The sequence below is a fragment of the Suricata suricatta genome, chromosome 1, assembly GCF_006229205.1.
Source record: "Suricata suricatta isolate VVHF042 chromosome 1, meerkat_22Aug2017_6uvM2_HiC, whole genome shotgun sequence".
NCBI lineage: Eukaryota > Metazoa > Chordata > Mammalia > Carnivora > Herpestidae > Suricata > Suricata suricatta.
Genome location: NC_043700.1, coordinates 173,675,559 through 173,696,491, shown reverse-complemented (window position 1 = coordinate 173,696,491; position 20,933 = coordinate 173,675,559). Strand labels below are relative to the sequence as shown.

Below are 20,933 nucleotides of genomic sequence, written 5' to 3'. Positions count from 1 at the left end.
GTGTACGTTCCCAGGAACTAAATCCGATGACCAGCGGTCAGTTCTCCTCTTAACTGATCTCGCAACAACGTTTGACCCAGTTGTGCCCTATCTTCACTTGGCTTTTAAGACACCACACCCTTTCTGGTTCTTCCCTTTCTTTACTGGTCATCAAAGGCAAATCTAGCATTTTGGAAACCTAAGCTTATATAATTTGGGAAACCTTTTAAAGATAGAGAATATAATGTTGCAAATGAATCATTATCAGTTAAGAGCACTCATAGCTATTTAGAACAAGGGGGAAATCATGATAAATTATTAGAAGAGTACGAAGTTCAGGGCTCATTTTTTTGAGATCATATTAGGCAGTTGACAAGAAATGCATACATAGAAGTGTTTTCTGATCACAGCCTGACTTCCTCTCCTTATTTACAGCATACTGTGCCTCCCAGCAATTCCCAGCACTCAACGGGACCCAACACCTCTTCGGCGTCATGGGACATCCATCTCTGTTGGTTACTCCTCAATCTCTAACACTGGTTCCTTCCCTTCTCCTTCACATCTTAATGTTAAAGTGCCTCAAATCTCAGTTCCTGATCTTTTTTTTTCTAGTTATACTCACTGATTTCACCAAGCTCAACTATCTTGTGATTTTCATTATCATCTATATGTTGATAACTTCTAAATTTATATCTTCAGTCCAAACTTTTCTCCCAGTACTCCAGGCTGGTATCTCCAACTGCCTATTTAGTACCTCGATTTAGGTTTTTGGAGATATCTCAAATTCAGTGTTCTGAAAATTGAAATCCTGGTCTCACTCCCAAAATTGTTCCACTCAATTTTCCCTATTTTAGCTGACGGTAACTCCATCTTTCCACTTATTCAAATCAAGCATCCTTCTACTTGGCATCATCCTTGATTCCTAGTTTTCTCTTGCACATACCATTCGCTTTGTTAACAAATCTCATGGATCCTGCCTTTACATTATATTTAGAATTTGACTACTTTTCCACCATATTGCAAGATGAATTCCCAGGGCAGCAGAATCATCCCAGATTGAGACTGGCATGCCAGAGATTTATTATGGAGTGCTCTTGGGATCAACACCTGGAGAAGGGCAGTCAATGAAGCAGGATTGAGCAGAGGAAGAGGTCTAACTGCCATGTAAATGGAAGCCTCAGTTAATGCGCAGAGAGTACTAAAGAAGGGATGAGCCCTCAGACCTTTCCTGAGATGGGGCCAAGAAGTTCCGACCTTTTCCCCATGTATCAGTTGTCATTGAATGTGGGCCATTTCAAGAAAGGGGCATGATTCTTGAGCAAAATGGCCCTCTTCAGCAGAGGCATTCCCTGAGAGGAGCTGCCTCCTAAGGGTAGCTGAGGATTGTCCACTTCAGCACTACTAGCAGCTAAGTCCTTTATTCCTGAAGAGAATATGGGTGGCACATCCCAGTGCCCAATACACACGATGACCATCTTAATTCAAACCATCGTCAGTAGTTTACTAAAGGGTCTCCCTCCTGCCCTTGTCCCCCATGGCCAATCCTTTTCACAGTGGCTAGAGTGATCCCTATAAAATAGAAGTTAGGTCACATCACTCCTCTGCTGAAAATCCTGCAGTGGCTCTCCATTTCATTTCCAATGAAAGCCAGTTTCCTGACCATGGCCTGCAATGCTTTACATAATTTGGTCTGTCTTTACCTTTCTCATATATCTCTTCCCATTCATCTTCCCTAGCCACACTGGTATTCCTCTGACATATTAGGCATAGTCCTGCCTTAGCACCTGTTCGATTGTTGACTCATCTGCCTGGAATGCTCTACCTCTGAATATCTGTACGTTAACTTTCTCTAGTCCTTTCAAGTCGTTGAGATGTTACCTTCTCAATGATGCCTACTCTGACCACTCTCTTAAATGGCAACCGTCCTTCCCCATTTCCCCTTTACTGGGTTTCCACATCACTTACCACCTCATACACTATGTAATGTAATTGTTCATAAATAGGACCCCACCATAATTGATCTCCATCTAACGCCTGTCCCATTTGTTGTATCCCAAGCACCAAGCCCCTGGAACAGTGCCTGTTGTGTTGTAGAAACATAAGGGAAGAATTAGTGGACTGATTTTAAAAGATAACATCTTGGGCGCCTGGGTGGCACAGTCAGTTAAGCATCCGACTCCGACTCAGGTCATGATTTCACCGTTCGTGGGTTCGAGCCCCGCGTCAGGCCCTGTGCTGATTCAGAGCCTGGAGCCTGCTTCCGATTCTGTGTCTCCTTCTCTTTCTGCCTTCCTCTGCTCTTGCTCTGTCCCTCTCTTTCTCAAAAATAAATATTTTAAAAAATTAAATAAAACTGTAGAAGTCATTTAGAATGGAGCACACAATAAAAGTAAGTAAGAGATATGGCAGGTTGAGTAAGTGTAGCTCTGTCCTACATGTCATAGGAGTCAAGTAGAAATGAATAGAGAATAGGGGGAAGGCATCATTGAAAAAGATAATGGCTGAGAATTTTCCAGAAATGTGGATGAACAAAATTTAAAGTTGAAGAAACATGACAGTCTTGAGCCATATAAATAAAAAACAAACCCCAGCAGCCCGTGGGTGGCTCATTTGGTTAACCTTCCAACTCTTGGTTTCAGCTCAGATCATGGTCTTGTGGTTTGTGAGTGCACGCCCCTCATCAGGCTCTATGCTGGCAGTGCAGAACCTGCTTGGGACTCTCTCTCACTCCTCTCTCTTCCCTCACCTGCTTGTGTGTTCTGTCTCCCTCTCTCTCTCTCTCTCTCTCTCTCTCTCAAAAATGAATGAATGAATAAACTTTAAAAAATAAAAGAAATACAAGCTCCAAATTAAATATACAGTGGGAAAAATAGAGTATAGAATAAAATTAAAATAATAGTAGTGGTAGTAGTGATTGCAGCTAACATTTTAATAATATTCACCATGTGCAGGTACTTTTCTACACACTTTCTGTATATTAATTTGTCCCCACAATAGCCTCTGATGTAGGTACTCTTAGGGTCTGCATGGTACATGTGAGGAAACCGAAACCCCAAGAAGTCTGGTAAGTTGCACAGTGTCACACAGCTCGTTAAGTAGTGGAGCTGGAGCTTCAGCTGTCGTGGTGCAGCTGCAAAACAAATCCCAGATGGGTTAATGCTTTCACCACGAAATGAATTTTATTAAAAATGTTTGGCAAGTGGCAAGATTTCATTCTTTTTATGACTGAGTAATATTCCATTGTGTTTATATACCACACCTTCTTTATCCATTCATCTCTCTTGCTATTTGTAGCAACATGAATGAGTCTAGAACATATTATACCAAGTGTAGCAAGTCAGATAAGGACAAATACCATGTGATTTCACTTATATGTGGAGTCTAAGAAAACGAAACAAATGACCAAACCAAAAAAACAGATTTATAAATAACAGAGAACAAACTGGTGGTTGCCAGACGAGAGAGGGGCAAGGGGTTTGGCAAAATAGGTGAATAAGAGGCATAAGCTTCCAGTTATAAAATAAATAAGTCATAGGAATGAAAAATACAACATGGGGCATATAGTCAATAATATGATAACTTTGTAGATGATAGGAAGTAACTATAAGGACACTTAGCAAAGGTTGTGTTATGTAATGTATAGAATTGAGGAATCACTGTGTTGTACACCTGGTACTAATATAGCATTGTATATCAACTATACTTCAATGAGAGAGAGAGGGAGAGAAGAATGTGTGAATTCAGAGGCAGAGTTTAGAGCTGTGCCGTTTCCAGCCAAGGAACACTTGGAGACACCAGAAGCTGGAAGACACAAGGGAGGATTCTCCCGCAGAAACTTTGCGGGGAGTATGGCCCTGCCTGTACCTTGATTTTGGATTTCCGGCCCTGTAGAACTGTGAGAGAATAAGTTTTTATTGTTGTAAGCCATTCAAAAATGCTAGACAGAATTTCTTGTTTGTCAGGATGCACTAGATTATAGTGCAATGACAAACAAGTCCGAAATCTCAGCACAGGTTTATTTCTTGCTCGTGATCATGTCTGTCCGATAGGATGGGACATAGGACTGTGTCATCCTCACTCCAGAACCTAGGCTGATGGCGTAGCCACTGTGTGGGACACTGGTGGTTGCCGTGCAAAGGGAAAGGGAATGTGGTTAGCGCTCCAGTTCTTGAAGCTTTCATTTAGGAATTTTCAAATGACACGTATGTATTTCATTGACTGAAGAGCAAATCACGTGGCCATACCCCACACCCAACCCCCATGGGGCTGGAAAAGACAAGCTGACATATATCCAAAGGGGAAGAACCAGAAATATTTGATGAAAAACTCTAAAAACTTTTGTAATCTAGGTGAATATATAGAGAATATTTTAAATGTGGGGAGGAACTTTCTAAGCATTAAAGTTTTGGGAGATTTGAACTTATAAAAATTCAGAACATCTCTGTGTCAAAAATAACAAATTGTTTGAACAAATCCATTTGAAATATATAATTAGACCAAAGGTTAGAATTCTTAATATATAAAAAATGCAAACAAATCAATAATTTTAAAAACATCTATTTTAAAATGGACTAAGATGATGAGCTGGAATATAACAAAAATGCAAATGGAAAAGTGTGCAACCATATTAGTAATTAAAGCAAAACGCTATTTTTACTTATAAGATGCTGATAACCTGTTTTGATGAGAATAAAAAAAAAGATTCACTGTCTTTTGCTGTATTTATTAAAAACAGAAGCAAAACAAGCTCTATCTAGAGAGCAGTTCGACGATGTGTATCAAAAGTTTTAGATTTAAAATGCCCCTCGCTTCGACCAGACAGCTCTTCCGGTTTTAGGAATTTAAGTAGGGGCACCTGGGTGGCTCAGTCGGGTAAGTGTCTGACTTTGGCTCAGGTCATGATCTCGAGCCCCACATCAGGTTCTGTGGTGACAGCTCAGAGCCTGGAGCCTGTTTCAGATTCTGTGTCTCCCTCTCTCTCTGCCCCTCCCCTGCTCATGCTCTGTCTTTCTCTGTCTTAAAACTAAATAAGGGGCGCCTGGGTGGCTCAGTCGGTTAAGCCTCCTGCTTCGGCCTAGGTCAGATCTCACGTTCGTGGGTTTGAGCCCTGCATCGGGCTCTGTGCTGACAGCTAGCTCAGAGCCTGGAGCCTGCTTCGGATTCTGTGTCTCCTTCTCTCTCTGCCCCTCCCCCTCTCATGCTCTGTCTCTCTCTGTATCAAAAATAAATAAAACATTAAAAAAAAACTAAATAAACATTAAAAAAATTTTTTTAAGGAATTTAAGTAAAGGTGTACATAAATACTTAGCTATAGGGAACTTTGCTGCAGCATTGTTCATAGTTGGGAAAAAGTGGAAATAAATGTTCAACAGTTAAAGACAGGCTAGATAAACTGTTTATTCATATAGCGGCATATTCTGCAACATTAAAAAATCTGGGCTGGGAGTATTTATGTTATAATGAGAGAAAACTGATTATGGAACAGTATGCATAACTGTTGTTTGAAAATGTATGTATATATGTATAGATAAGAGGGTCTGGAAGATATACATCAGAATATTAACTCTGGTGGGCTTATGGGTGTTTTCCTCTCCTTTTTTGATGATCTGTATTTCCAATTTTTACCATAACAGTGTATTGCTTGTGTAGTCTTTTAAAATACAGTAAAAATAAATCACTGATGATTTATTTATTACTGTGATGATTGATACACATTCACCATTGGTCCTCACTGATGCTCAGCCTCCATATCTATTCTTTTTCTAAAGCTGAGCCCCCCTTTTCTATATCCTGGACCTGCAGCTTCTCCATCGACTCCTGCTTCCTAGTCCAACCCTGACCTTGTGCCCCTGTCCTGTTAACTGGGCGTCTCTACCTTTTCCTGTTATTTGTGATTCTTTTCTCAGTAGCATCCTTTGAATCCTAGGTTTTCCGATACCAGGGCCCAGATTTCCTGTCACAAATCACCTTGGGATTCACCTCCTGCCCCCAGGTTCCAAGCTGGTCTTAGCAACCCTGTCCCTCCTAAGGACATCCTTGATCCTGGCTTTTCTGCCCTTCCTTTATTTATGTCCGGGCAGACTTACCACACGCCACCTGCTGGTCAGGGCTACCAGCTTCTGATGTGTAATAGTTGCCTCTCATTCTGCTGCTGCCGCCCCTTTTAGATAGTCCCTTCTAGATATGAGGATGAGCCGCCTTCCTGGACACACCCAACTGTCTGCTCCTGCATCCGTGTCCCCTCAGAGACGATAGTTTCAGCTTCCTGCACTTCCCACACTGCTCTCTGCGCCACTGTACTTACCCGGCATCCTCCGGTACATTTGTCATGGTGTGAAAGTTCTCCCAGCGATTTCTCTTTTCCAGATGGAACACACAGTAAGAGAATCAACTGGTGGTTAGTAACGTACATTATCTGCTGTTGTTCAAGGTTTACGTGAAGTTCAAGACTCACAGTGAGAAGGCTTTGGGTCGACTTTGGCCAACACACTTGGCGTCCCTTGTAACACTCAGCGTAGGCACACCAACAGAGGGTACTGCTCTCATTTCCAGGCACGATACTGAACTGGGAAGACTCTACCTCCATGCCTCCTAGGAAGGAGATAGCAATGAATTAATTACCTGTTATGAAAACAGTGCTTAATTGTTTGTTTCTTCCCCTGCTGTACCTAGGTATTACTCTGTTTCTCCCGGGATACGTCTGTGTTGGGTCATTTTGCGTACAACAGTGCTTCCCCACCAAAATCATACATAAGAGGTAAAATTTTAGTTACATAAAGGGAGTATTTTTTAAGATTTACAAAACCACAACAACAAGACTGTTAGCTTTTATAGCATATATTAGTGTTGTTAAATTTTATACTGTTACTTACTTAATGAAATTTCTCTCAGATTATTGTAACCACACTTTCACTCCTACTCAAATCACGGCCAGCGGAGCAACTCAGCACAGTGACAGTCCGGTGGGTCCCAGAAGCAGCACTTAATGTTACCTCCTTTATCTCTCCTGTTTGCTCTCTTCTCCATTACTGTTCCTGTCATATCTGTTGACTTTTATTTCCCCCTCAACTATGAGTTTATCACACAAATTTTCTTTTTCTACGTCTTTTTTTACCTTCTCTAAATGCTTCTCTCAAAATGTTCTACCGCACTTAAAATTTGATGTAATTTCTATGCCATTAGCTCTCTAATTTCTACTTTACTGCTTTCTTCTCTTCTTTATCACTAGCTGCCTACGAGATATTGCAATTTCAATACCCTGCTATTACCTGACAACTGAGCGAGTTTCAGCAGGAAGCCTTTCCCAGTGTCTCCTCTGTATTAAGTGGTGAACACCCAGCACTAACTGCTTATAACCCTATTGTGTGTGATCATTCTCTGTTCCTATAAAGAAAGAAACCGTTTCTCCTGCGTCTCCTTTGTCTGACTGTCCGTCCGATTCCTATAACCCCTGCCCCAGAGCAGGCCTACATTACGTCAGGCTCCCATGGCCCCCAGACTGGGGGGGCTCTCTCAATTCCACTGCTTCTAAACTGAACTTCTAGAAACCTTTGGTTTGCTTGTTTGTTTCTTTAACATCATTTGCTAAAAAGCTTACTGTATAACTTAATTATTTAATGGGTTCGCCTCTAAATTCAACCAAGATTTTAAGGCCCTCTGTCAGTCACTCTTGTCCTAATCTAGCTGTCTTTGATTCCCTGATTCTTCCGCGTTACCACATTGGTTCCGGCCTACACATATTCCTACATGTGGGAAGAGTCCCACACCTCCACCCCAAAATCATAGGACTAGGCTATATCTTACTATGTCAGAAAAACTTATTTTTTCTTCCTGTGCTGGGTAGAACCTAGTTCTTTCTTACTTTGTTTCTCTCCCATGTGTATCATTCACTATTCATACAAAACATTCCATTTCTGACACCAAATATGTAGGAATTTTCCCCAAAACAAGAAGCAAGTCTCCAACACCAGCTGGGTGTCCTACAGTTTAACTCAGTCCTGCACTGTGTACCCAGAGACGCATGGGATCCCACAGACTAAGGGTTCAGTCCCAGGAGGCCGCCACACCCCTTGCACACACACCCTCTTCCGAGTACAGTCAGAACCCATTTATCACCGGTGCTTCAGACCCTCCAGCTATAGATTGGAGGCTCCAACAACCTGTTCTTGGGCTCCATTTCTTTGCCAGAGTGGCTCACAGAACTCAGCTACCAGTTTATTAAAGGATATGATAAAGGATACAGGTGAACAGCTGGATGAAGACATACATAGGGCAAGGTCTGGGAGGGTCCTGAGCATCGGAGCTTCTGTCTGCATGGAGTTGGGGGGTGTCATCTCCCAATGGTGATTTGGTCACCCACCTGCACACTCGAATAGAACAAAAGATGCTCCTACTTTCTTATCACTTAGGAATTTACAGAGGTTTTCACCTAGCCCCATATTCATATTTAGCATCTAGCTAGGACTCTCTGTCCTCCCTCTCTCTCTCTCATCTACCTTTATTATTTCATCCTCCTTACTCACGAGCTCAGTGCTTGTTTCCTCCACCCTAACCTAAACTGCTCATGCTTCTTATTTGTCTCCTCTGCCACCACTCTCAACAAGAATAGCAAAAAAAAAAATTTTTTTTAATTAAAAACCTTACCTTAAAGCCAAGTGTAAGAATTCACTAGACTTTTCAATAGAAAAGTCAAAGAATGGTATTAGGAAAAACTGTCAAGACAAAAGCTATCTAAAGATATTCCATGGAAAGGAGGGAGGACTCAGAACCTTAAAAGCTGAGGGAAAGCTATTTTTAAAAAACGACTTTAACATTTGATTATGGCGAATATACTTTAATTTTTCTGAAACAATTGTGCTTTCCAATATTTAACCTCACTCTTGGACCACACGAATGGTTTTCGGGTTCAGAAATATTACCGCTATATGGTTTAAGACATTTACTTTTTAACTTTTCTGCAGCTTCGGTAAGAATGTAAAACTAATGCGGCTCGGGGCACCTGGGTAGCTCAGTTGGTTAAGCGTCCAACTTCGGCTCAGGTCATGATCTCACAGTTCGTGGGTTCGAGCCCTGCATCGGGCTCTGTGCTGACAGCTAGCTCCGAGCCTGGAGCCTGCTTCAGATTCTGTATCTCCCTCTCTCTCTGACCCTCCCCTGCTCGCACTGTCTCACTGTCTCTCTGTGTCTCAAAAAAAAAAAAAAAACCAAACAACTAATGAGGCTCTGCAAGTCTTACTTTAATGAATAGATGAGAATTATTTATAGTTAACAAAACAATCCTGTGCTTCTAAATAGATGCTTCTCTTCTTAAGTGCTTAAGGCATTGAAAACATTTGTTCTTTTAATTATTTTGTATCAATTGCCTCATACTTAAATTTGTATTATGGACTTTAGTTGATGCTAGTATCAAAAGATTAGCTGGTGTATTTTCAAATTAATTCCATTTCCTAATATGAAGTGAAAGGAGATTGTGCTTGGTCGTTTTTACAATTCCATGCTTAGTCCAGCCACAAAATCAGTTAGTTTTTACAGATTTATTTTATTTAATCATATTGAAACTTCCTATGTTTTTTTCCTGCAGGAAAACTAGGACTAGAAGAATATGCAGTATTTTATCCACCAAATGGTAAGAGCAATGCTATTGCTTCCTCTAGTGGGAAATAGAGAAATTACAGCTTTTGTAACAAATGTGACCCCCCGTCTCTGTTTAGATGGATAATAACTTGTTGTGTAAAATAGACCTCGTATGGAATACCTATTTTAATGACGTTTTCTGTGTTGGTGGCAGGCTTGCATTGCATGCTGCTCACGCTCCTTGACCCCAGGAGTGATGCCTGTGGGGAAGCTAAGCAGACTCAGGCCCAGGGTATTGCGTTTTCCTCTGCAGGACACTGACTCCTTCCTTCTGACTTCCCTGCAGCAGCCCTCAGAGCACTTGCGTGTACTGCCTCGGCTTGTGCTCTGCTGTTCTGCTAACTTGACAAGGGTGGTATTCATGAAATAAAAAGATTTTGAAGAAATATGTCAGCCAAATAATCCGTTTTAACCATACAACGTGATCAGATGTCTGATGACCTCATTAGATATTAAATATCTCTTTGAGATTACTGGATAGTTTTTAAGACCTGCTTTTTGGAAAAGCAATCTAGAGCATTCCTTATTACGATAATATTAGATTGCATCCTGAAGAAGTTATTTTACCCTAGCAGAGTTAAGAACATGGACTTTGTAACCCAGCGGACCTGGGTTCAGATCCCAGTTCTGCCAGCTTGCCCTGTGACCCTGGTGAGTGCCATGACTTCACTGAGCTTCAGATGCATCATCTAGGCCACGTGGACCAAATGAGACACAGTGTCTAAAACGGCACGGTGACTGAGGTGCGTGAGTGCTCAAAAACTGCAGCTGTCCTGGTGGGTTCAGCCTTTTCATTGACCTCCGCCTGTGAGGGTCACACTCGGCTTTTGTGGCACTGCTCTGTCCACACACCCTCAGTGGGATCGGGATCGGGATCTCTCGGCTTCTTTCACGGACCGCCCTCCCTCTCCCCTCTTTGAGCACCAGTGTCCCCAGCGCCCACCCCACCCTTGCTCCGCTGCTCTTCTTTTCGCACATGTTCCCAGGGCTTGTGCCTGCTTTCTTGGCTCTATGTGATCATCACTCTGAAATTTATATCTACAGTTCTGACTCTGTAATAATTAATTCAGGCTTAACATGTCTCATCTTAAATCCATTCATTTACCTGCAATTCAAAAAAGAAAACAGAAACAAAATAAAATTAAGACCACCAACAAGAAGCCGTGCCACTTCTGTCCCGACTCGCTGCCTCTCCTCTAACCAGTAATGCAAGGCCTAAGGCCTGGCGGTCATCCTCGACTCTGGTCAGCCTTGCATCCCTCTCCTGTAGTAAGTCACAGGGCCATCCAGCTTCACCTTCAGAACACATCTGGGCCTCTCTCTTGCTCTCTTCCTCGCCGTAACTGCTGCCTTGTCCTTATCCGGGCTTTACTATCGCTAGTTTACTAATTCCAACAGATACCTAACTGGTCTCTCTTCTTCCAGTGTTTCCTAGCTTTGTCTTGTCTTTCTCAGTGCTGTCTGAATTATACATCGAAAAAGAAAATCTAAAATTGCTCTTTTTTTTCCCTTCAAGTTGGCTTTTTTTGAGAAAGAGGGGGGAGGGGCAAAGGGAGATGAGAATCTTAAGCAGGCTCCACACCCGGCTCAGAGCCCGATCTCACAACCATGAGATCTTTACTGAAATGAAATCAATAGTCAGACATTCAACTGACTTAGCCACCCAGACACCTCTCTCCTCAAAGTTTTCTTAAAGGCTTCCCGTCTCTCTGCAAGTCATGTCCAGGCGACTCAGCCTGGCGTGCAAGGACCTCTTTTGACTAGGTCTGTATTCAGTCTGACTTCTAGCTTTGTATCTTACCTTTTCCTATCTCACTTTTATCATAGCAATATCAGACGATCATCTTACACGTGCACACGCACCCCTACGTACTCTCTCAAAGCACCGTGCTGGGCTCAGCTCAGGCAGGATCCTTTTCTGGAAGTTTCCGTGAGCCCTCAGGTTTGGTTAAGGACCCCTTTTTTTTTTTTTTTTTTTTTTTTTAACTCCCATAATATCCAATGTGAAAGCCTTTGGTATCTCTTATTATACTGTTATGACATTATTGGTCTGTGCTTTATCTTCCCCCCTAGATTGTAGGTTTCTTAAGGTGTAAGGCCATATCATTAATTTTTGCCCCCTCAGTACCTAGCTGTAGTAGGAGTTAGTGACTATTTATTTGAACTAAATTAGAGACGGTTTTTAATTTTAACATTTATTTATGTTTACTACCTCCGCCTCTCCAGAAACTATTTCAGATGACTTTTTATGTTTATCCAAGAATCAGGAAACCAGGGGAAAAATACCACTGAAGAGCCAAAAGAGGTGTCCATGGAGTCAAATTCCTGCTCTCTCCATGCCTAGGAGAGCTTTTTCAACTTAGTTTAGAACATACTAGCTCTTACATACCACATGTGCCTAACAAGCTTCGTTTACCGGGTTTGTGCCCCCACGAAGCAGAAGTGTGGGAAGAGGCCGATACAGTCAGGAAGAATGACTAGCGACAGCAGAACGACAATCAGAGGCTTCGCAAAGGAAAACCAAAAAAACTATAAACCAGCACATAAGAGCACTCCAGAAAATCAGCCTGGGACCATTTTATGTAAAAGCCAATAACCTTGTGATTTTTTAAAACGTTATAGTGCATGTGTATGTACATAGTCTTAGTGTATGTACTATAATAATTTAAGACTTTTATTAGGCACTTAAGACACCAAAAACCAAATTGCTGTGATACCAGGCAGTGTACATTACGTGTACATTACGTGTAATTCACTTAATCCCTCCAAGGCAGTAAGCTTCTGAGGCAGGGACTAATATTACCCCTATTTCTGGGTAAGGAAGCTGAGGCACAGAGCGTACATTTGCCCCACTGCTGAGTGGCAAAGCCAGGCTTTCAATCCAAAGCTCTTTGACTTTAATTTTCTTGATCACCATGCCCTATTGCTCTAGAAAATGTTACCGTGTGTTAAAAGAAAGGGGTAAATAGATTGAAAAAGTAGATGTATACAGTAGCTTCTAGAAAGAGTTTCATTCAGAATAAAAAAAGTTTAACAGTAAACCTACAGCTGCTCGTAAACTTCATTCTTCAGAATAAGTTTTTCCTGCGGGTTATGTCAGAGCCTGGCCGGAATCAGCGCTCGCGCTCCGGGCAGGGCCGGAAGCTGCGGAGCACGAGAGACAAAGGCTAGTCGGCCTGCTCTCCCTTTCTCCTTTACTCACGGCAGTACTAAGCAACACTTTTACATTACTCATTCCTCTTCTGCCCAAAATAGGATCACTTTAAAATCTTAGGACACCTCTGCCTCTCACCTCATTTGAGGCCTTGTCAGTGGACAGACTTCCTGCAGTAGAGTCACTGAACAACTGGTAGGCAAAACTTCTGAGCTCAAGAGAGTTTTCTCTTGTTCTTATTTTTTATTCAATTTATATAAGTTGTTTTTATTTATTCATTTAATTCTTACACAGTCCCGCTCTGGCTCCCTCTTCTATTCTAGGCGGGTGATCTGCAATAAAAAGTACCCGCTGTCAAGGAGCTTACATTCTAGTGAGGGAGACAAGCAATAAACAAGTAAATAAATAACTAATGAAAATAACGTCAGAGAGTGTGATGTGAACTGTAAAGGGGAACAGAAATTGAAAGTAGAGAGGGAGGTGAAGGAGGGTGTGGCTTTAGGTTACAGGATTTACCTTTAAGTAAAGGTAAGGCTTTAGGTAAGGTTCCCATAGGTAAGGTGATCAGGAAAAGTCCTTCTGAGGAGGGAGAGTATGAACAGAGACCGGAATAGGCAGAGTGAGCTGTGCAATGAAGTAGGAGAAGAACATTTCAGAGGGACTATATAGATGTTTGAAGGCCTAAGACAGGCACCTACTTGATGGTTTGAGAGACCAGCAGGAGGGCCGGTGTGCTGGTGACAGTGAGCAAAACATGATCTGGTACAAGGTGAGAGAGGAGACTTCGAGACAGGGTCAGATAGGGAGACTGCTGATCTAAAGTTTTGTCTAGCAACTCCAGAGTTTCTGTTAATTTCTTGTTTTCACGTGAATGGGATATACTTTCTATTTTTTATTTTTTTCTGAGTTTAATTCCAGCATACTTAGCATACAGTGTTATATTAGTTTCAGGTGTACAGCCGTGATTCACCTTGCCACACATTACTCAGTGCTTGCCATGATAAGTGTACTCTTGGTGTCCTTGAGCTATACTTTCTTATTTCTTTGCATGCCTGGTAAACTTTTTGTTGATAACTAGATATCTTGAATACTATAGTGTGGTAACTCTAGAAATCAGATTGCCTCCCCTCCCCAGAATTTGTTGTTGTTGCTTGTGTATTAGTCGTTTGTTTAGTCACTTTTCTAAAGCACTTTTGTCAGTATTGCAGGTTTTTGTGTGGAGTGCTCTCTGTCCCATTAGCTCAGTGGCCAGCTGGTAATTTGACAGAGATTTCCGTAAACATCAGAAACCGAAAGACAAGAAATCTATCCCAGTCTTGGCAGGTTGGCTCTATGTTGAGGTACTCCATCAAGGCTTAGCCAAGCCATTTAACTTTTTTTTAAGTTTATCTATTTATTTTGAGAGAGAGAAGCTCTAGAGAGAGAGAGCAGGGAGAGGAGCGGAGAAGAGGGAGAGAGTCCCAAGCAGGCTCCGCACTATCAGCACAGAGCTCAAAGTAGGGCTTGAACTCATGAACCATGAGATCATGATCCAAACCAAAACCGAGAATCAGACACTTAACTGAGCCACCCAGGTGTCCCTAGCCAGGCCACTTACAGTTCTACCTTAGCCTTCACTTCCTGCTTGCGTGGAGCCTAGAAGACTGGCAGAAGTGAAAGTTGAAGTACTTCTCCAGATCCCGCTGAATACAGAGGAGTTTTTCAAAGCCTTTATATCTCCATATATACCCACAGCCCCTTCATCTCCAGGCTTGTCCGTCTGTCTACTGCTTGCCTCATCTGTTATCCTTTGCTGTCCCGGGGAGCTTCAGCTAGCATATCTGCACTTCAAGGCTTTCAGTAAGTGGGCAGACCACTTCAGCCCAGTCCCTCAGATAGTTACTAGACAGGGAAAACCACACCACCACAAGTTTTCGACTCCAGATCCCTGTTGCCAGCAGGCTGCTCCAGGCACAAGGGTGACTGTGTTCATAGCTGCCTCCAAGCTGGACAATGGGCGGTGGTAGGCGGGTAAATTAAAAGACCACAATGCTTTCTATCCAACATTCAGCAGCTTCTTGTTTCACAAAGGATTTCCTTGGTTGTATTGTTTTTGTTTTTCTGTTTTATTTTGTGTGTGTGTGTGTTTTTTAAACAAATTCCAGAACTCAAAAAGGTTGATCTAACAGTGCTACTAGCCAGCTTAGCCATTGCTTTAGCAGGACAGAGGTTTGCCGTTCCCTCCTCTACTCTTCTCAGTGACATCTCTTCTCTAAAACCTGACTGATATTTTTAAAAGATCATGCTTACTACTGCGTAGAATAAAAGTGTCACTTTATAGGGTTCCTGGGTGGCTGAAGCATCCGACTATTGATCTCAGTTCAGGTCTTGATCTCAGGGTCAGGAGTCCAAGCCCCACGTTGGTCTCCATGCTGGGCATGGAGCCTACTTAAAGAAAAAAAGTGCCATTCTAATGTAAGCTTCAAGAGAACAAGGACCTTTTGATGACCAAGAGATCAAGCACCTAGAATCAAGCACAGCATAAAGTCACTGTTCAGGAAACATTATTGAATGAGAGAGCAAACGAGTGAGGGAAGGAATATAGGAGAACATAGAGGAACAAGAATAGAAGTGAGGAAGTGAGACAGGAGAAATACACATAGACCTGACTGCGGTTTAAATAAACAGCACAATATGCTAATACCATTTGTTTCCTGCAAGACAAGAGGAAATGGTTAGTTGCTAGTGAATGATAGGTAGAGGAATTTTAGGACTCCAGATCAAGGCAACTCCATGCCCCTTCCAGCCCTCCCACCCCTCCCCCACCATCCCCAGGAAACATTTGTCAGTGTCCATAGACACTGTTGGTTGTCAGCACCTGGGGGGGGAGGGCAGTGTCACATAAGTAGAGGCCAGGGATGCCGTTAAGCCTTCTACAGGGCACAGGACAGCCCCTCACAGCAAAGATTAGGAAAGGCTCTTGGAAGAAATAGTGAAAAATATGTCATTTTAAACCTGCTCACAAGTGTCCAGTTGGTAACAATGTACTTTGTCATCTATATTAACTAAAGAAAGTAAAAACATCTCATAATTCAAAATTTATTTGGTGTGTAACTTTAGACATAAATTGAAAACCTAATCAAATTTATATTTAAAATTTTAGATTGATACTTAAATGTGGCTATGTTCTGGTATTTGGGAAATTTTAATTGCTGAAATAAAGTGACAAAGTCATGTTCTGAAGTTCTAATGCAGAGAGGTAAGAGAAATAGCTAGAAAACAATTTAACCATTGCCATATCCCTACTCTTACTGACCTGTAGGCTGCATGTAGAATGAGAATAAGCAAAGGAAATGAGTATTTCAACAAATGAGTTAAATAAGCTTTACCAAGCAATCCCACATGAGGGAGTGCAAAAAATTTGGATTGATGTTAAAGTCAATCGGACCTGAAAGCTGTGGTAGAACTATAAATGCTGACTATTAACAGAGACAGTGAGGAAATGAAGGGAAAATATCTAGTAAGTGCAAAGCATGTTAATATTTAGTGTATTTTCTGAGTCATATTTACTATTTATATCTTATCTAGTTCAAGATTTATTTCTGTGGGTGGTGTGTACCATTCTGAGCTATGTCAAAGGCCCATTAAATTGAGACCTTAAAAAGTTATTCCTATTGAATGGAACAGACAGTTAATATATTAGACTTTCGTTAGACGGACAAAGGATAGCTGGGATCTTAAAATAATCTGTTGTGGCAGCCTTGTAGGATGCTAAGGCCAGAGGAGAGCTGATGGCCCAAGCATTATGCTCCTGTTAGAAATATACTCTGGATGGTGGCCACATGCATGAAACTCAACCCTTAAAAGACTTGAAGCGACAGGAGGCAAAGGGAAGGCTTTGGTGAAACTGGCCAAGAACGTGACACCCTCTGAGATCAAAGAACTGTTCTAGGTGATGTGTGCCCTGGAGGGTTCATGGATTCTTCTCTGCTTCTTATGCCTTCTACTTTTGTTTGCCGGAATTTGACTTTGTCCTTCTTTAACAGAGTAGACCATGCACCCTCTTCTGGAATCTTAAGCCCTGGCTAATCTTGATTAAGCTGAAGTGAACCGTTATCTAATACTGACAAAAAAAGATGTTCTTAGGTTTAAGCTGATAGCTGGCTGTGTTACTGTCCCTTGTGAGAGCATAAAATAGCTATGAATGCCGACCATCTGCTGTGTCCTAAACTCTGCACTGGTGCACGCTGAGGACATCAACAACTCACTGGTGCTTTAGTACAACTCAGTGAAGTGGGTCTTGTTTTATTTTCAAAATAAAAATGGAGACTCAAGAGAGTGTTGGTATCTTGCCTGGAGTCACACAGAATTCAAACCACATCAATATGAGTTCATTGGCCACTCGTAATTTCAACACTGAGTTATTGAGAGCTTCCTATCCTACATGTTAATCACTTATTCACAAATGAAAACTACACTTCAATTTTTTTTTGATTAAAAAATTTTTATGGATGCTTGGGTGGCTCATTCAGCTAAGCATCAGACTCTTGATATCAGCTCAGGTTATGATCTCATGGTTGTGAGATTGAGCCCGGTGTGGAGCTCTGTGCTGGGCATGGAGCCTGCTTGGGATTCTCTGTCTCCCTCTCCTTCTGCCCCTCCCCTGCCATGCATACACACTCTCTTTCTCCTTCAAGATAAATAAATAAATAATACTTTTTATTGGAGTATCATTGACACAGTGTTACATTGGTTTCGGCTAACCAACATGGTGATTGGACAAGTCTATATATTATTCTGTATTCACCCAAAATATAGCTACCGTCTGTCACCATAGAGCACTACTGCAATAACAATGACTCTGTTCCCTATCTTTTATCCCTGTGACTTATTCATTCCATGACTGGAAGCTTGTATCTCCCACTCCCCTTCACCCATTTTGCCCATCCGCTACTTTCTCCCCCTAGCAATCATTAGTTTGTTCTCTTTTGTACTTTAATTTTTTATGTCTTGATTATATCTATAAAAGCCTTCAATTTCCATCAATTTATATTATTTCTAGAAGATACTGTGGGTGCTGAAGATATTACCCAGTAGGAATTATGTCCCTTGCCTCAAATACCTTAACCTATCTGTTTATGGAATGGCTATAAGTTTCAGAACTTGGGGAAAATGTGCAGAAAGTGTCATTAAGCATAAGTCATCTTTTTTTCTTTTTAGTGTTGTTTTTTTTTTTTTTTTGAGAGAAAGAAAGAGAGAGAGGGAGACACAGGCTCTGAAGACAGGCTCCAGGCTCTTAGCTAACCTTCAGCACAGAGGCTGACATGGGGCTTGAACCCACGAACCGCGAGATCATGACCTGAGCTGAAGCCAGACGCTCAACCGACTGAGCCACCCAGGTGCCCCCCCACAAGTCATCTTAATATTGAATTCCTTTTTGCTGCTTGGCAGCTCATGAATTCATTCGATATAAGCTTCCTAATTAAAAGTGGCTTGTCCTGCCCAGGGTATTCCTATCCTTAGATCCTTAATAAATATTTGTAGAAGATGAAAATAATAATAGTAACCCCTTTATTTCTGATTACCTTCACCTGTTTGTTCAAATGTTGTTGCAGTAGCTTAACAGAGGAAAGAAAAAGGGGTTTTGCAGTAAGAATACAAGGTTTTTGTATGATAGCAACTTGCTTTGAGAGGCAGGATTTAGGAACATATAATACATACTTACATTTCTGTAGAACATCAAAATATGCCTACTATTTAGTAACTCATTTTTCTCTCAGATTTTTTTTCGTACTTCAACAATTTTATTGTAGAAAAGTAAGAAAAGACAAACTTGGTTTTTATTTGTGAAAAGCCTATACTCAGAAAAGAAATAAACAGCAGAGAGAGAAAGTAGAAAAAGAGGTTGTTCATAAGAAGAAAAAGAGACTCAACCAAAGGTATCAACAGAGAGAGAGACTTGAGGAAGGAAGAGGGTCCCTCATTCTAACACTCCATGGAACTCGCGCTGGTGGCTGTGGTGTCGTTAGGAATGTTGACCACGAATGTAACTCTAAACTGGCTTTGAAGTTTTTCAGTTTCTGGAAAGCAAAAGACCTTAAAGTTGGTGAAGAAGCCTACCACTGGAAGATCCTTATATGTCCAGTGTTCTTTAGATCTCACAGATGTCTCTGCATTTACTCTCGACATCATTGTTAAACGTGGAGTTTTAGAGCTGGATGATATTTCAGAGCCAGTGTTAGTTCCTCTGCAGGGCGAGCAGTTAACCAAAGCTCAGCAAGGTCAGTGACTTTCCTGAGGTGGCCCAGCTGGTATATGTCAGCTGCTTGCTGACGTTTTTAACAGATTGGATTCTGATATACAGGATGAAGTTGTTTCAGGAAGGACGGAATCTACTGACTTTCTGAGAGGATTCTAATTTGTTCTTAAACTTAGTTTTGTGGCCTGCCTTGTTCCGTTTTTGTTTTCGTACCCTATTCAAAGTTTTTGTACCATATTCAAAGTTTTAAGTTTTCAACATTATCAATAGAAAGTTAACTGGGTATATATTGAAAACTTCTAGTTTGTTTTTCTCCAGGTATTAGAAAACATGTATTTTTGTTGTTGTTGGCTACCATTACTACGTCTTTCTGACATTCATGAACAAAGTTGAAGCAAAAATAGGAAACCTTTCTATTTTTGTTTTTAATCCTCTGAAGCTTACCCAAGAACTAAGTGGGTATATTAATTGAACTGAAACTTTTTTTTAATTTTTTTTTTTTAGGTGTAATCCCTTTTCATGGATTTTCAATGTATGGTAAGTTGGGCTTTAAAATACTCCCTGTTTTTATCACACTTCAGACAATTAAACAGGAAGATCACACGTTATACCACATCACCCACACACTTACCAAGTTACTGTGCACATTTTTAAATAAGTTTAGTATTTGTTTATACCTTCAATTAATTTTTTAAAATGAAGGGTTATCATAATTTCTCAGATCATGACTGCGTGGCAAATGAAAGTTAGGAAGACAGTGTGGGAGCGGTTGTGTTTACCCTTCTCTGAGCCAATGAAAACACATGAGTTTTTAGTTCTGACAGGTGTAAAATGAGGTTGCTGAAATCTCTGAATAAATTTTAAACAAACAATAGGTAAGAAAGGATGTGAAGGGAGGGCCAACACTAAGTTTGAGTTTACCGTTCCTCCAGACTCCTGGCGCACACAGCAACCATTGCATCGAAAGCACTCTCACATCCCAGGTACACGTGAAAACTGCGTGTGCAGGCTTCCTGGCCCCAGATGCCTTTCCGGCCTCACATGTCACTGAATGAGGAACACAGAAGCTCAGTGAAGGTTAGCAGGAGAAAGAGTGATCTACGCCTTCATGCCATTTAATTTTTAAATTTGCACACATTCCATATAAACCTGCTGGAGAGTGTTGTCGCCACAGTCACTACCCAGCCTCCACCTGTACACGGAACAGAAATACTCTAATGTTTTGCTTTTGTAAGGAGAATCAGCAATACATTAACGCTTTTCTTTGTAAAAGCCCCTCAGTGTTCAACACCAGACATAATATAAAACCTTTAAGACCAGCGTGCAATGGAAAGGATTCAGAGGACCCAGAAGCTTTGCATTATGCTGCCCTTCACGGTATTGATCGCAAGCTCGGATTATAGGACACTCTACTTTCTTCTCTTGAGCAGCCAGTATTCCCTAATATATCATGTGATCATGGCCTTTCAGCATACTTCTCTTTTATAAACATGTGAGGAATTTAAAATAGAAAAACCCCAAGACGCTAAGAAAATAAATTTTTACACCCTTTATCTATTTCAATTCCAGCTGCAAGAATTTTTCAAGTAAACAGTTTTTAGAGAGTGAACTTGAACGATTTGGAGGACATTAATGGTGTCATGAAAGTTTAAATCTTCTAACGATTCTTTGAGAACAAAACACGTCATTGACTCTGACTCTGTGTGCTCACACTTCTGGTCACTTAAGTAGGCTGAGGTTTATACACCAGAGGGGAGAGTGTTCACTAAGGGAGTAGACGACGCAAAGCGTTTGATATGGAGTTTATCTGTACCTTGTAGACGTAGATGTGAGCGCCCACAAACACCCCGCACGTAGATGTGAGCGCCCACAAACACCCCGCACGTAGATGTGAGCGCCCGCAAACACCCCGCACGTACATGTGAGCGC

General features: G+C 41.4%; 1 protein-coding gene across 1 annotated transcript in view; it reads left to right on the top strand.

The window, feature by feature from the left end:
* Nucleotides 1-20,933, top strand: part of TBC1D19 (TBC1 domain family member 19) — a 144,738-nt gene that overhangs the window by 107,264 nt on the left and 16,541 nt on the right. Inside the window, exons 14-16 of the mRNA XM_029947755.1 lie at nucleotides 6,652-6,736; nucleotides 9,560-9,604; nucleotides 19,509-19,541. Of these exons, the coding sequence (XP_029803615.1) occupies nucleotides 6,652-6,736; nucleotides 9,560-9,604; nucleotides 19,509-19,541 (163 nt within the window). The remainder of the gene's footprint in view (nucleotides 1-6,651; nucleotides 6,737-9,559; nucleotides 9,605-19,508; nucleotides 19,542-20,933) is intronic.